This window comes from Nelumbo nucifera, chromosome 6, assembly GCF_055504915.1.
Source record: "Nelumbo nucifera cultivar China Antique chromosome 6, China Antique-T2T, whole genome shotgun sequence".
Taxonomy (NCBI): Eukaryota; Viridiplantae; Streptophyta; class Magnoliopsida; order Proteales; family Nelumbonaceae; genus Nelumbo; species Nelumbo nucifera.
Window position 1 is genome coordinate 21109406 of NC_142654.1, and position 15487 is coordinate 21124892.

Consider the following 15487-nt stretch of genomic DNA (forward strand, 5'->3'; position numbering starts at 1 on the left):
CTGGACCATGCCAAACTTGGTAACCCTAGACCTATTTTCCCTAATTGAAACTTGACAAATTTAAACTCATCTCTTGATCATTTAAGTCCTATATCAGTTGACATCAGAGCAAGCAGTCCTACATACCAAGAGGTGTTTTTCCATCCATATAGTATTAATGTATTATCTCAAGAAACAGGATTAGAAATAGATGAGTGCCTCTAGAAGAACATCAATCCTTTTATTGAAAGATGAACAAAGAAAGTTTGCAACTTAATAATATATTTACATAATCAGTTTTAAAATGTCAGTAGGACAACGAGAGTAAAAAGAAACAAAGAACTTGCACATGTTAAGAAAGAAACAATATATAGGCTAGCTTGGAGAACTTTGCTAAACTGACCAATTGGGTGGAACAAACCAAATCACTGATCTCAGTAGCTTGTTGCTTAAGCAAATCTCTCCTAGGGGCAAGTTGCAAACTTTTGACTATGCAGGGTCGAGGAATTGTTGTGTCTAAGATTCAGACATCTTTATCTGGATTAAGTTTGCAATAATATGACACACTTCCTTTTTTTCTCCCGTAGAGGATATATGGCTCCAGAATATGCTATGAGGGGTTATTTGACTGACAAAGCAGACGTTTACAGCTTTGGAGTTGTGTTGTTAGAGATAGTCAGCGGAAAGAGCAACACAAGTTATAGGCCAAAGGAGGATTTCGTTTATCTTCTTGATTGGGTAAGCTGAGCATTTTGCAGTTCTTCATGGAGCAATTTATTTTTACTAGTCAAGAACCTAGAACTTGGAAACTGTTGCTTGTTAATTGGTTATGCACATATATCTACCAGTATAGCATCAGACTAACAAATTCATATGCACTTTGATGGTTTGAAAATTTTGATGAGATTAAAATATAGCGTCTTCTTTTATGGAACTACAGACATATGTGTTAGAAGAGCAGGGGAATCTCTTGGAGCTTGTTGATCCCATCCTTGAATCAAACTATTCTAAAGAAGAGGCATTAAGAATGCTCAATTTGGCTCTCTTATGCACCAATCCATCTCCTACCCTCAGGCCAGCCATGTCTGCCGTAGTAAGCATGATAGAAGGTAAAATTGCCATCCAAGCTCCACTCGTCAAGCGGCGCTCAGCAGATGAAGAGTTGAGATTTAAGGCCTTTGAGAAGCTCTCCCATGACAGCCAATCATACATCTCAATCACATCTCATGAAGGTCAGATGCAGAAGAGCATGTCGATGGAGGGACCATGGATTGATTCCTCTCTGTCTTCCCAGGGCAAATAAGAGAACAGACTTCTGCGTGATGCCACTGAAACTAATTCAAACAAAAAGTATGTGTCTGTGATAGAGAGAGAGAGAGAGCTTGTTCATAGCCTTTTTTTTTTTTTCTTTTCGAAGTTTAATTGTTCACAACTTTCATTTATAAAATTATAAGTTGAATGTATATATGAATACGTGATGAGATTGCCTGGTTGTTTGTTGATGTTTGTGTGGTGGGTCAGTTGGGAATTGGGATTTGCTCCTTACACCGATCTCACAGTCACATTCGACCGTGTATTGAGAACATCTCCCATGAAAAATAACACGAGATGGGTCGGGTGGTTAAAACGGTAAACCTGGTGGATTGGGATCAGGTTTATTTAGGTGTAGTGTGGGTTAGGGTTTAGATGCCCCAACCTGAATTGGGTTCAGATTTCATAATCCCAAACCCATCAGATCATGAAGCTCATATACATGGTTTTGAAAATTGGACCGGATTAGATGGCTGCACTGGTTGACCCAGGAATGGATCATGGCTTTGGTTTTGGTTTCGGATCCCAAAACCATCCAATCGAGGTTTGGACCAGATGGTTGAACCCATTTGACCCTAGAATTGTGGTCAAAGTGGTTCAGTTTCTGGTTTGGTTTTCAAAACCATGCTCCTATAACATATTATTGCCAATATTGATTTCTAATCAATGTTTAGAAAACCAGACTGTATTGGATGGTTGGGTCGGTTGAACCATGACTGATCCCCTGGTTGGTTTGGTCATACCCTAAAATGGCATTCCGATTTTCATTCTTGGTGGAATGGGATTCCCCTCACCCTGTATGGGGGAATGGCCATTTCAAGCCCCCCTTTGACGAGATCATATCTCTGCCCCACAAGGAGCTGCCCCACAACACCCCATAGCACATCCCCGCTTTGTATTGAGAACATCTCCGACTAGTACCATCATCAGGAATGTTCCCAATACACGGTGAGGATGTGTTATAGGGCGTTGTGGGGCAGACATGGGATTCCTATTCCAAAGTTTCTTAGGTAAAGAACTCCTAACAAATAAAAAAAACTCAATCCCTAATAATAATAATAATAATAATAATAATATACTAAATATCAATTATTAAATACTAATAAAATAATAGTACAATATTAACAAACTTGTAATAAAAATATTGATAAAATAATAACAAGACAATAATATGTTATTTTATTAGTAAATTAACAATAATGTAAAAATAATATAACAATAATAATACAAAACAGGCATTAGGAATAAGCGTTTCCAATTCTGATTTTAAGAGATTTCGATTTCGATTTCGATTCCATTCCGATTCCTATCCCGACCTTAACCAAACGGACCCTAAAACTTCTAAAGCCCAAAGTACAAAACCCTCATTTTTTCAGTTTTCACTTTGTCTTCTTTCCATGTTCTAAAACTCGAAACCGCCGTCGCCACTGTTCTCTTTCTCTCTCCCTTCTTTTCTTTTTTTGATAAACTTCTCTCTCCCTTCTTCTTCTTCTTCTTCTTCTTCGGTCTTCTGTGTCTCACCTTATTGTCTGTCCTCACGGTAACCTGCGAGCTGTGGGTCATCTCTCCTTCTCTCCCTCCTCTTTCTCCTCCTCCTTTTTCCATTCCGTTATTGTGTCTCCACCGTCAAATGCTCTGTTTAACCACCCAGGCTTGCGATATCCACGCCAAGTGAAGGTCAGCGGTTACCCTGGGCTTCTGTGTCTCACTCGTTGCAGTGTAAAGAGGCTACTCTTTCCATTCGTGGAGGCTAGCTTGGGTATCTCACTAAAGGTTAGTGGCGGCAACACCATTTTTTCACCCATTATTCTCTGTTTTGTGTTTTTTAATTTTAAAATCATTAATATCTAATTCGGAGAAATATGGGATGTTCAACAACAAACTGTGGTCTTAAAAATTTAAAATTGTTTGTGTTAAAGTTTCGGTTTAGATTTGGATAAAACAAATCTAAAATTGTTTGTAGAATGCCATTTAAAAATTATTTGTATGCAGCTTTTAAAATTTAAAATTGTTTGTATGCAAGTGCAACTTTTAAAATTGATTGTATATATGTTCTAATTCTAAAATTGTTGAATGACAAAGTTTAAAATTGTTTGTAGAATGCCATTATAAATTTTTAATTATTGAATTCAGATTATTGAATACTTGTGTGATTGCTAAGATTCTTTTCTTAATTTTAGTTAGATATTGAAATAAAGTATACATAGTTAATTTTGTTGAACTAAACATTGAAGGTTTGAAATGTTGTTTGTATTACTTATTACGTCATCATGGTTTTATATCCGATTTGACCCCAATTGGACCTTTGATCTGTGAATGTGAACCTCTCCCAGTATCCCTTTTATGCTCGGTACGGTTCTCTAAACATTGTTTCTAACCAATAACTTTAAGATTGCGTTTGGTTAGAAAGAGAAGGTAGGGAAAACTGCTAGTCTGGTATATATTTCCCTACCTTTTCTTTCAAACCAAACACGGCAAAATTTTTAGTTTTTTCTTTTCATATTTGTTTTAGTTTTTCTTTCTTTGCATTGGATGAAGTGAGGCCTTGGACTTGGAGCCATCAACTGAATTGGGAAATTCCAATAATGTTATTATGTTTAGAAAATGTGCTGTAAAGGATAGAATTGAAAGACTATGGATCAGGTTTTGGTGAAAGTGGTAGAGGGTCGGATTAGGGTGAGGGGGGAACCCATATTGAATCTGACCCGTTCACATCCCTACTGAACTGTTTTTGGTTACATTATTTGTTATATTTGCATGTAAGGATGGATTTGAGCTGATCCAAGCTGAATATCTGACTATTCGAGCTTGGCTTGGCAAAACAAATCAGGCTCGAGTTTGGGCTTGAGTTCGACTTGAGTTAGAGACATGAGTTCTAATTCAGCTTAACTAAAAAGCTTGTATGTTTGAGCTTGGCTCAGCTTGAGCTCGATAGTGAGACAAGCTTCATATAAAAATAAAAAATTATATATATATAAATTATTTCTTATTATACATATAAAAAATATTTGCTATGATATATAAAAAAATTTAAAGTTATTATTATATAATATAAGCTCGATTAGACTCGCGAGCCTCATGAGTCAAAGCTTCATTAGGCTTAAGCATGGCTTGATTAGCAAATGCGCCTACATATTGGGCTTGTGCTTGGCTCAAAGCACCGTTTAAACCGAGTGGAGTTGAGCTTTTCATGATCCAAGCTCGAATAGCTCATGAAAAGCTTGGTTTGTGTCCATCCCTATTGACAGGGAGGCAACATCTTTCATTCTCTTTTCATTTGCTATGCAACAACTAGTTGATCGCCACTATTTCTCATTTCCCCGTGCTTCTACACTATACTCTCTGCTCTCTAACTACCCATTCTCAGTTGAATCCATGAAGAAGGTTCTGTTTGAAGCCTTTCTCTCTGTCTCTTTATGAGGTTAGTGAACAATAAACTTGTAGGTTCTTTCTTTGTTTTTGTCTTTTGGATTAATATATTATCTCCCAATCTTCCTTCCTCTGTTACTCACCGCTAGCTGTGCACAAACTTTGTGCATTTGTCCACTCTCTATCCTTTGAATTAGGAGTAGCTGCATTTGATGGATGTTTAACCATTTTAACGGCTGTTTATTCCACATGTTTGATCCTCTTAATCATGTGAGAATATCGTTTATTATTTTTATGTTTTAGGAAATCATAACTTAAAAGCTAAAGGGGCTCTTTGAACAAAACACCTTCCTCTTCTCCTCCCTCTTCCTACACACACTGTTTCCCTTTCCTTCTCGGCTCTAGTTCCCCACCTTTCACTGGTAGATGCCACCACCGTGATGCTACTGCCGTTGCATTGAAGCATGTGGTACTCCTGTTACCTGACAGCCACCACCACTTCGTTGAAGCAAGGTGCCAACAGATCTAATCTCCTGTAAATGCTAAGGTAAAACTGGTGGGTGTCGAATCCAACCAAAAATAAAAGTCGTGCTCGGATTAAATATTTTTGTATATAGTGATGAGCAAGGTCGTCTCCACAGGGATTGGGCTGATTTATTTCCAAGAAAACGAAATAGAAGGATTTGATAGTGTGCGTAATTTCCATATTATTTGTATTTTTTCTTATTTAATTAGTAAGCTAATTAATGGATTATATTGTGTTTCATTTAGAAAATAGCAATTTGGGAAAGCGAGCTGAAAGGAGCTTGTAGCAAAGCCCCAACACGTTGGAAGAAGACCAATACGATTTCAGCATACAAGAAGTGAGCCCCATCAATCTTAGTAGGATTCGATTGAGTTGGAGGGCACAAATGGAGGCATTAAGTGAAAAACGAAGCTAATCGGGCAATTCTGGACAGTTTCGGCACCGCGTCGTAATTTGGGCATAATTTTCTCATCCGAACTCCGATTGAGATGATTCAAGATGCGTTGGAACGATAAGGAAAAGCTCCACAACTTTCATGTTTTGAGTTTTGATAGATACTGACTGCATCGAAGTTGAAATCGGGTCTGAAGTAGCTACAACCGCACTGCTAACGTGCTGGAAACGTTCTTTAACCTACAAGTTTTCATATGCGGAAATTACCACTCTCCCACTTGCATTAGAACTTTGTTTTATCTTATTTTTAATATTTTTCTTGATAAGTCAGACTTGAAGACTATTATCTAGAGAGAAATTTTAGGAGATTTTGTAGGCTTCTCCTGGGGAAGCGGAGAGAAAAGAAAAGAAGAGAAGAAAAACAAGAAAGAAAGTCGAAGTCCATCTTAGTTAAGAATTTCTATTTAGAGATAAGGATAAGATTAGATCTGAATTAAGCATTATCCCATTAAGAAATTGGACTTTCTATTTTGAGAAAGAACTCCTAAGAGGTATTGGAAACAACCCCTCCCCCTAAGGCTATATAAAGGGGGGTGGACTAGCAATCGAGAATCACTCAATCAAGCAAGAAGAAAAAGAAGGAAGGAAGTAGAAGATGTCCTCCTCATTTGGAAGCTGCGATCTCTCCATGAAGTTCGATTAGCTTTTATTTTCTGGTTGAAGGTTAAGTAAGTCTTGGTTTTACAAAATTGTAAGATCTAATTGATTTTATTTCAGTTCATTGTTTATGAATATTTATATATTTTCTGCGATTTCTTGTTTAAGATTATTTTTTTGATTGAGCAACAGGATCCATTGTTCAATCGATAAAATAACCTATTGCCGATTAGATCATCAAATTTGTATATGTTTGTTAGATTTAATCTTTGTGGCAAATAACATAAACCGATTATGGACAAGTTTTCGGTTCATGTTATGAAGATATATAATTTGGTTTAAACGAACCGAGCTTGTGTGTTCGCTGACCAGAATTGGGTCTCTCTAATTCTTAATGCTATTAATAGATTAAACCCTAAGAGCTTGTTTAGGGCTGTCTATTAATAAGAGAAGCAATCAAAGAGCTTGTTTTGATTGCCGAAAATACAAGTACAGATTGACTATTAAAGCTTGTTAGTAGCTATAACCAATTTACTCATAAGCACTTGAATTCATTTTTGCATCGATGATTAATTGTAAGAATCAAGGTTGAACTTATCCTTTCAACCGGATGCTGCCCTCTATCGAATTTATCTTTACTTTATTTTATTTTATTTTCCTTATTTTTATAACAACCCTCTATTTCGTTTTCTTGGATATAAATCAACCCAATCCCTATGGAGGCGACCTTGCTCATCACTATATACAAAAATATTTAATCCGAGCAGGACTTTTATTTTTGGTTGGATTCGACACCCACCAAATTTTGGCGTCGTTGTCGGGGATTGGTGTCCTAAATAAGATTTATTTCCTTTTGCTTGGTTTATGCCTCCTCGTGTGGGTGAACTCCAATACGATCCCAAGATCGAAAACACAGTTCGCTGGTTGAGGAAAGAAGCTAAGCAACGTCGTATCCAATCGGCACCGCTCCCATCTCCTGGGGTGAATTCGACAACAGACCTCGTCGAGTCATCTAACAACTCTGAAGAAGAAGTCATGGCCAACATCGACTAAAGACCTCATTACTAGGTTAACAAGAGTTCTTTAGTCGATGTTGACTCAGATCCGATGCAGTTAGCTCTCTAAGAGTTCTTTTGTCGATGTTGGCCATGACTTCTTCTTCAGAGCTGTTAGATGACTCGACGAGGTCTGCTGCCGACTTCACCCCAGGAGATGGGAGCGATGCCGATTGGTTGCGACGTTGCTTGGCTTCCTTCCTTAACCGGGGAACTGTGTTTTCGATCTTGGGATCGTATTGGAGTTCACCTACACGAGAAGAACGAGGTATAAACTAATCAAAAGGAAATAAATCTTATTAAGGACACCAATCCCCGACAACGACGCCAAAATTTGGTGGGTGTCGAATCCTCTCCTCCTTTACATCTATTGCTGATCAACGTCATTATGTTCTTACTCTTTTGGATCTTTTTGTTTCCAATAGTAATTTATCTGGGCTTAAGGTCTGGTTTCATATATAGAGCTGGAATGGAAAAATAAATATTAGTTCTGAAGCAAGAAACAAGGTTGAAGCACTGTGGTCAAACAAACAAATGAACAACTAAGAATGATTTAAAGGCCCTAGCTAGCCAGGTTGGTGATCATGCTTGCCTCTAGGCATGGTGATACTTTACATACAAACCATTTAATTCCTAAACCCACTAGGGAATCTCCTTCCATTACACCCAAAGCCTAGACTAGAAGCTAAGCATTCTAAACTACTATAGTATTCACAATTGTTTCTGCAACCATTGCAGCATTTTCATGCGACCTCCATTAAAGTATGGGCAAGATCTCCATTGGGCATTATGTATATATTTTATTGGAGGGTCACAAGAAAAATGCTGCAACTATGGTGGCAACGGATGTGAACTCACTAATAGTGTGTCTGGCGACTTTGGACTAGTATATAGGCCTGGTCTAGGTAAGATGTAAGCCTAACTGCCTAAGCCCAATGGCAAGGGCATCAACCAAACACAACGTGGGCTGCAAGCATAATCATGCTTAGTAAGCTGAACAACCTACATTACAAGAAAACTGGGCAATGCGGCGGTATTTGATATCGCTGGTTCAGGTGTGTCTAAGGCGGTGATCTTTCAGACCCGCCGATAGAAGTTTGAACTAAAGAAAATAAAAAGCAAGGCAGCAGTTTTGGGGGGTAAATTGGGTCTAACCGGTTCAATTGGAATTTTGGTTTAATTATTTAAGAAACATATTGGAGAAAGTGTTTTACACTTTCTGTTTTCACCCTTTCTCTGTTTTGAATAGATTTGCCCCTCCAAGCTGCTGCTGATGCATATTGCCATTGTCGGATCCACTAGAGGTGCTCTCTCTCTCTCTCTCTCTCAAGTTGCAGCCCTAGTCGTTGGTGCAACTCCAGCCCTAAATTGGAACCCCATTAATCCCTAACATGTAACGATGTTGCAAGGGGCAAGGTTTCCAATAATTAGATCATGAAAATTTGTGCTTGGAGCTCCTTAGATTGGTTTCTCTTCTTTAGGCTTATTGTAGTCTTCTCATTGTTTTTCACCAAATTTTACTTTACCTTTGAGACTAGGTGATGATGGGAAAGAGGAGAAGAGGTAGGTGACAAAACTCCTAAAACCACAACCAGCATCGTTAATGTGCTCCTCTTAAACCACTCATACTATGAATTTCCTATAGATGCAAACTTGAAAATCTGAAGAATTTGCCTTTATGGCTACACCTGCTTAATTGAAGAGCTTTGACACTACTATAGTAGCCGCCATTGGAGCTTACAGTGCACTAAGTCTTTGGGACCCAACTCTGCCTATGAATGAATGACCGTGGATATCAACAAACATTCAGAAGAAAATCAATGAGATGGACGTTGTTGTACCTTTTGTGGGAAGTCCAAGAATTTTCTTTGATGGTAGCCATCTATATTAAGAAGAAGATCAATGAGATGGACGTTGTTGTACCTTCGTAGGAAGTCCAAGAATTTTCTTTGATGGTAGCCATCTCTATTAATCCTCTTGTTGTTCTTGTTGTCAGTGATGGCGTAACAGGGTGTGGAGTAGCATTGGATGTCGTGTTGAGGGGACTTTGCATTGAGCTTATCGAGAGAGAGGATTTCTTGTCCGGGACTTCTTCGAAATCCACCAAGTTAATTCATGGTGGTATGTGTTGGGTCCATATTGCTTCTTTATGATGTATTTTATGGTTCAATTGTTTCTTTTTTTATTTGTATTTCACCTTTCTTTGAGTGAGTTGTTATAAGATCTATTAATCGCTGATTGAGAGTGGAGAGATGGAGTTCACCAGGATTGCAGTCTATTAATGGACTTTAATGTGTTCAATGCAATTCCTAGCCAAAATTTAAAGTATTCCTAATTGGCAGCTAGCTATAGGGAAGTCCACTAAACTGAATTTGATTTATATTGATGAAGCTTTCTTTTAGTATTATTTTGTTTTGTGATAGTTACTTATATAATTTTTGTTTATTTGATTAAGTTGTTAATTATCTTACATTGTTTGATAAGTGTGTGCTAATTCATGATTTGTGGTATCCAGATGTTAGGTTGTTTGGTTATTGGTAGCTTACTATGACTGATTTGTTTTACTAATTATTAGTTAAAATTCTCACATTAAATTTCAGCCTTAGAGAGTATTTTTTCAAGGTTGTATCTTAGTTTGTTCTTTAAGTTGTTCAGGTAAGGTTTTGATATTTGCTTTCTTGGTTGATTTGTGTTTGTTTAACTGAGTTTGTAGTATAACTACCATTCTCTTAGTTTCGATGTTAATCTCTTTTTTTGTCGTTATCGATCTTATTCACTAGAATTATTGCTATTCTTTGTTAAGTTCCTCTTCATTTTATTATTATGGACAATCCAAGTTTGAGTATAAGCAGTCTTGATATACAACATGGACCATCTCTTTCGTTCTTTCACTCAAACTCAGATAAAATTGTCTGATTAGTTGTCATGTTTGAATGGGGGAGGGGTAATGTATTCTAAACTCCATGTATAATTTACCAATAAAAACCCATTAAGAGTTGTAAATTTACTCTATTTTGGGTTAAACTTTAGATTTGGCATAGGATAGGTTTGCTCCTTCTCTTATGAAATATAATATGCTTGATTGGGCTAAGGTAGTGACTACCAGCATTATGTATCCTTTAAGGTGGTGATCTTGTCAAAAATGCTTGTTGAAGTCCAAAAAAGGAAAGATAAAATGGAGGTAACGGTTAATTAGAGTAGCAGTTTTGAACCAGGTACAATGTTTTCTTTCTTCTCTTGATTCAGTGTCTATACCAAGGGTGTTAGTGAGGCTTTCTCCAAACCTGAGTGGAAGACAACCATGTAGGAAGAGATGGCAACTTTGATTAAGAATCAGACATGGGACATTGTGGATCTACCAGAAGGCAAGGAGACAGTTGGATGCAGATGGGTTTTCACAGTAAAATACAAGGCAGATGGAAGTATAAAAAGGTACAAGGCAAGACTTGTTGCAAAAGGGTACACATAGATCTATGGCATTGATTACTTAGAGACATTTGCACCAGTTGCAAAGATGACCTCTATTCGGATACTTCTTTCTCTTGCTGCCTCATACTCTTGGTCCTTGTTTCAACTTGATGTGAAGAATGCTTTTTTAAATGGGGATCTGCAAGAAGAAGTGTATATGGATCTTCTTGTTGGATTTTACAATGATATTGAAAAGGGAAAGGTATGCAGGCTTAAGAAGTCACTTTATGGCTTGAAACAATCTCCTAGAGCATGGTTTGACAGATTCAGAAAGGCCTTGATTGCTTTTGGCTACACTCAGACTCAATATGATCACACCTTGTTTGTGAAGTGAAGGGGATCTTTGGTGGCAGTCCTAATTGTTTAGTGGATGATATTGTTATCACTGGGAATGATTTGAGTGAGATTGATGGTCTGAATAGGACCTACATAAAGAATTTGAAATTAAGGATCTTAGAGAACTGAGATATTTCATAGGCATTGAAGTTGCAAGATCAAAACATAGAATTTTTATCTCTCAAAGGAAGTATGTTTTGGATCTTCTTCAAGAGACGGGGAAGCTTGGAACAAAGGCAATCAACACCCCTATTGATCAGAACCATAAAATCAATACATCAGAAGGTGAACTAGTAAAGGACATTGGGAGATATCAGAGACTTGTGGGTCGGCTGCTATACTTGTGTATGACAAGACCAGACATTTCCTATACAGTAAGTCTAGTAAGTCAATACATGCATGCTCCACGAGTCCAGCATTGGGAGGCAGTTGACAGGATTCTTGCTTATATGGAGGGACACTCGGGCAGAGGCATATTGTTTACTGGTCATGGACAGTTGAAACTAGAGGCTTATACAGATGCAAATTGGGCAGGATGCCTTGATGACAGGAGATCAACTTCAGGAGTGTGCACCCTTGTTGGGGGTAACCTTGTCTCATGGAAGATTAAGAAACAAACAATGGTGGCAAGATCAAGTGTTGAAGCCAAATACAGGGCCATGGCACATGGAGTTTCAGAACTTCTCTAGATCCGTTCCCTGTTAGAAGAAATTGGTGTACAAGCAGAAGAACCTATGATGCTATACTGTGATAACCAGGCAGCAATTAACATTGCCCATAACCTAGTCCAACATGACCGAACTAAGCACATTGAAGTGGATAAACATTTTATCAGAGAAAGGGCAACTTCTGGAGAAGTTTGTCTTCCATACATTGCTTCTGATCTACAGTTCGTTGATGTTCTCACAAAAGGTGTTGCAAAGAACAAGTTGGAGCATGATCTACGCAAGTTGGGAATGTGTGGCATTTACTCCCAACTTGAGGGGGAGTGTTGAGTTGGTCCGAGTTGTTTTTATTTAGTTAGGAAGTTGTTGGGCTTTAGGCCCATTAGTTTATGTTTTTTTAAATTGTGACTGTTCAGCTATATTACTAGTCGCCCTACTAAGGGCATCCTTGTAATATCTCATCCTTTAAGTTAAGTATAAATATAATGAGAGGTAGGCGGCTAGGGTTTATTTTACAATCTTGGTTGGCTTCCTACTCTTTTCTTCTCCTTTTTTCTCTATTGCTGAAATCTTCATCTTCCCCCTCTTTTCTTTCACAAGGAACTCGACTAAATCTGCAATTAGTGATTTTTACTTACTTTTATAAAAGTAGTGCTTTCGTAAAAGTACTTTTATAAAAGTGCTTTCATAAAATTACTTTCACAAAAGTGTTTTTATAAAAGTATTTTAATAAAAGTACTTTCGTAAGGGTATATATTTTGAAAATTTGAAAGAAAATGAAGGACAAAATAGTCACAAATACTTATTTAAGTGCTTATTGCAGAAAAAAACTACCAAATGCGCCAAATGCAAATAAGTGCTTATTTGAATAAGTACTTGTTTTAAGCACTTATTATTAACTTAAACACTCCCAAACATGGTCTAAGTAGTACCTATACTTAATTGATAAATAAGAATTGTTGGTAGTAACAACAGAAAATTTCAAATCATGACCTTTCTGAGCAAGATTGGTATTCAACCATGCTCAATTTTTTTTCTGGAACTTTAACCTTTCTCGTGCTTCTTTGGTTTTGGACCTTGTCCTTCCTGCAATAAAACTGACAACTTTTCATTTTACTTTCTGATTCTCTGCATATCCAAGGAAGACACTTCTTTGCCTTGGGATCAAGCTTCCAGCGGTGAGGACCAAGGATATGTGCAAAGCAAACACACCCAAACACCCTGAGAGGAATATGAAACATCTCCCCCTGAGGAAAAAGGAGACTGAATGGGGTGCTGAATCCAAGTATACGAGAGGGCACCCTATTAATCAGATATACTATTGTGAGAACTGCATCACCCCAAAACCGAATTGGAATTGTAGATGTGATCATCATGCTTCTTGCAATCTCAACAATGTGTCTGTTCTTCCTTTCTACAACACCATTCTGCTGTGGACTGTAGGGACAACTGCTCTGATGGACAACACCATATTCTAACAGATATAAGGCAAGGTGTCTTTCAAAATATTCCCTGGCATTGTCGGATCTTTACACATTTATTCTTGTTCCAAACTGTGTTAGTACCATTTGATGAAATTGCCTCACCTAGGATGGTACTTTATCGTGGGATCTTATCAGGTAAATCCAAGAGTATCGTGAGAAATCATCCACAAATAAGAGAAAATATCGATAGCCTCCCATAGAAGGAACATGGTAAGAGCCCCACACATCCAAATGAATAACATCAAAAGAAGAACATCTTTTATTACTAGGTTTAAATGAATGTCTACAATGCTTTCCAAGTTGACAACCTTCACACTCTAGACTTGATAAACTAATAGATTCAAAAAGTTTTGGAAACAAAAAACTCAAAGAAGAAAAAGGTAAATGGCCCAAACGATTATGCCAAAGCATAATTTGACCCACAGACCCTGACTCACTATCCCTGCTGATATGATGACTCTGATGAGGAGGAAGTACATCTAGGAGGTAGATTCCATTCACTTCACGACTACTCCCAATCGTCATCTTTGAATCCAGATCCTGCAGAATACAATGACCAGGAGAAAAAATTACTGAGCAGTTCAGGTTCTTAGTCAAACTACTAACAAATAACAAATTAGTGCTCAATCTGGGAACATGAAGGACAAAGGGTAGAGAAATAGAATCACTAATCTTGACAGATCCCTTCCTAGCAATAGGAACATGGGATCCATCAACTGTGGAGACCCTATCTCTGCCAGAACAGAGCTGGTAAGTTGAAAAAATAGTAGAGCTCTAGGTCATGTGCTTTGATGCTCCAAAATCTATAATCCAATGAGGTCCCTCCTTACTTGAAGTAGAAGCATAATTTGCAGTGACGTGTGAACTACCTATGTGAGCAAAGGAAGTAGAGTGGACTCCACCAGTGCCACCTGCACTTGCTGTCCGCTTGCGGCTGAACTGGAACTGGCTGTATCCCGCTGGTTCAGAAGTAGCCCATACCTCTCAAGTTCGGCCCTTACTGCAGCAACTGCAACAAACTCCAGAGCAGCTGTAGTAGGAGGGGCCGAAATGTCACCAGTAACTGCCATGTGTGCATTTCCCTTCTTATTTTTCAATCTACTCGGCACAAGATGTGGGTGAAGCTTCCAGCAAGTATCTCTTGTGTGTTTAGGCTTCTTACAGTAGTTACAGATCAAATCTCTTTTATCTTCTTGATTTCACTGCCACCCCGATCCCCACTTTGTTTAGGTTTTTCATCATCACATCTCTCCTGCACTCCCCTGACATAAAGGCATATGCCTGGGAGAGAGTAACACTGCCCCTGGAAAGAAGATGCTGGCTTGCAATATCATACTCAGGATTAAGGCTAGTAAGAAATTCAAACACCCTATACTTCTCTAGATGTTTCTGATAGGAAGCTGCATCCTTAGTGGTTTCCCAAGCAAATGTCTCTAAATGGTCAATCTCCTGCCACAGGGTTTTAAGGGCTGAAAAATAGGTTGCAACAAGTCTATCTCTCTGCCTTGTAGAAATAATATGATTTCTCAACTGATAAGCCCTAGCAACATTCTCCCTCTATGAATAGGTTTCTACAACCCCATCCCATATTTCCTTAGCTGTATTTGCCCATAAAAAATTTTTACTTATATGGGGAAACATGGAATTACACAACCAAGTCATCACCATATAATTCTCTTGTACCCACCGGAAGTTGCTAGTTTTGGGTTTCACCTCTTCACTAGTGATATACCCTAATTTCCCACGAGCACCGATGGCCATTTTTGTAGATTGTGACCATTCTAAGTATTTTGCACCATCCAACCTAACTGTAGTAATGGTCCCAGCCCCGAAAGGGTCTCCGACACCTCCTTTCATTGGTCCCATTTCACTCCCGGGCTTATTTTCAACTCCGTGGCCCTCCATGCTTCTAAAAAAATGTAAAGAAAATAATTGAAATTTGCAACAAGATCAAACAAAACACTTTTTGGAACCAACAACACCTTTCTGGTGTTCTAGACTTTCTTCCCACAAAAGATTCATTTTCTATGGGACGGGAGAAGAGAGAGAAGGGGCAGCCGCTCTCTCTAGAAGCCTCCAAATCAGGCAGGACTTGAATTGCCCCTTACAAAAAACTCCAAGGAACCCTAAAAAATTAGGGCGCCACTTCCTAGGTCAAAATTGAAGAGTCTAACAGAAACATGACTGTTCCCCTTTCTCCAGTTTTTCCTGATTTTGATGAGAAATCCTAGACCAGTTACAGGG

General features: G+C 38.2%; 2 protein-coding genes across 3 annotated transcripts in view; both read left to right on the forward strand.

Annotated features, from left to right (window-relative positions):
- Positions 1-200: 200 nt before the first annotated feature.
- On the forward strand, positions 201-1375 carry LOC104608400 (putative LRR receptor-like serine/threonine-protein kinase At1g53440). The gene is made up of 2 exons (XM_010274373.3): positions 201-717; positions 920-1375. Exons 1-2 carry the CDS (start codon positions 538-540, stop codon positions 1280-1282), a joined length of 543 nt encoding a protein of 180 aa, XP_010272675.3. The 5' UTR covers positions 201-537; the 3' UTR covers positions 1283-1375.
- Positions 1376-2661: 1286 nt separating this feature from the next.
- Positions 2662-15487, forward strand: part of LOC104608399 (2-dehydro-3-deoxyphosphooctonate aldolase) — a 53304-nt gene continuing 40478 nt past the window's right edge. Inside the window, exons 1-2 of one of the 2 annotated variants that reach the window (XM_010274372.3) lie at positions 2662-3063; positions 9287-9411. The gene's annotated coding sequence lies outside the window, so the exon portion shown is untranslated. The remainder of the gene's footprint in view (positions 3064-9286; positions 9412-15487) is intronic. The other variant, XM_010274371.3, reaches the window with a different exon arrangement.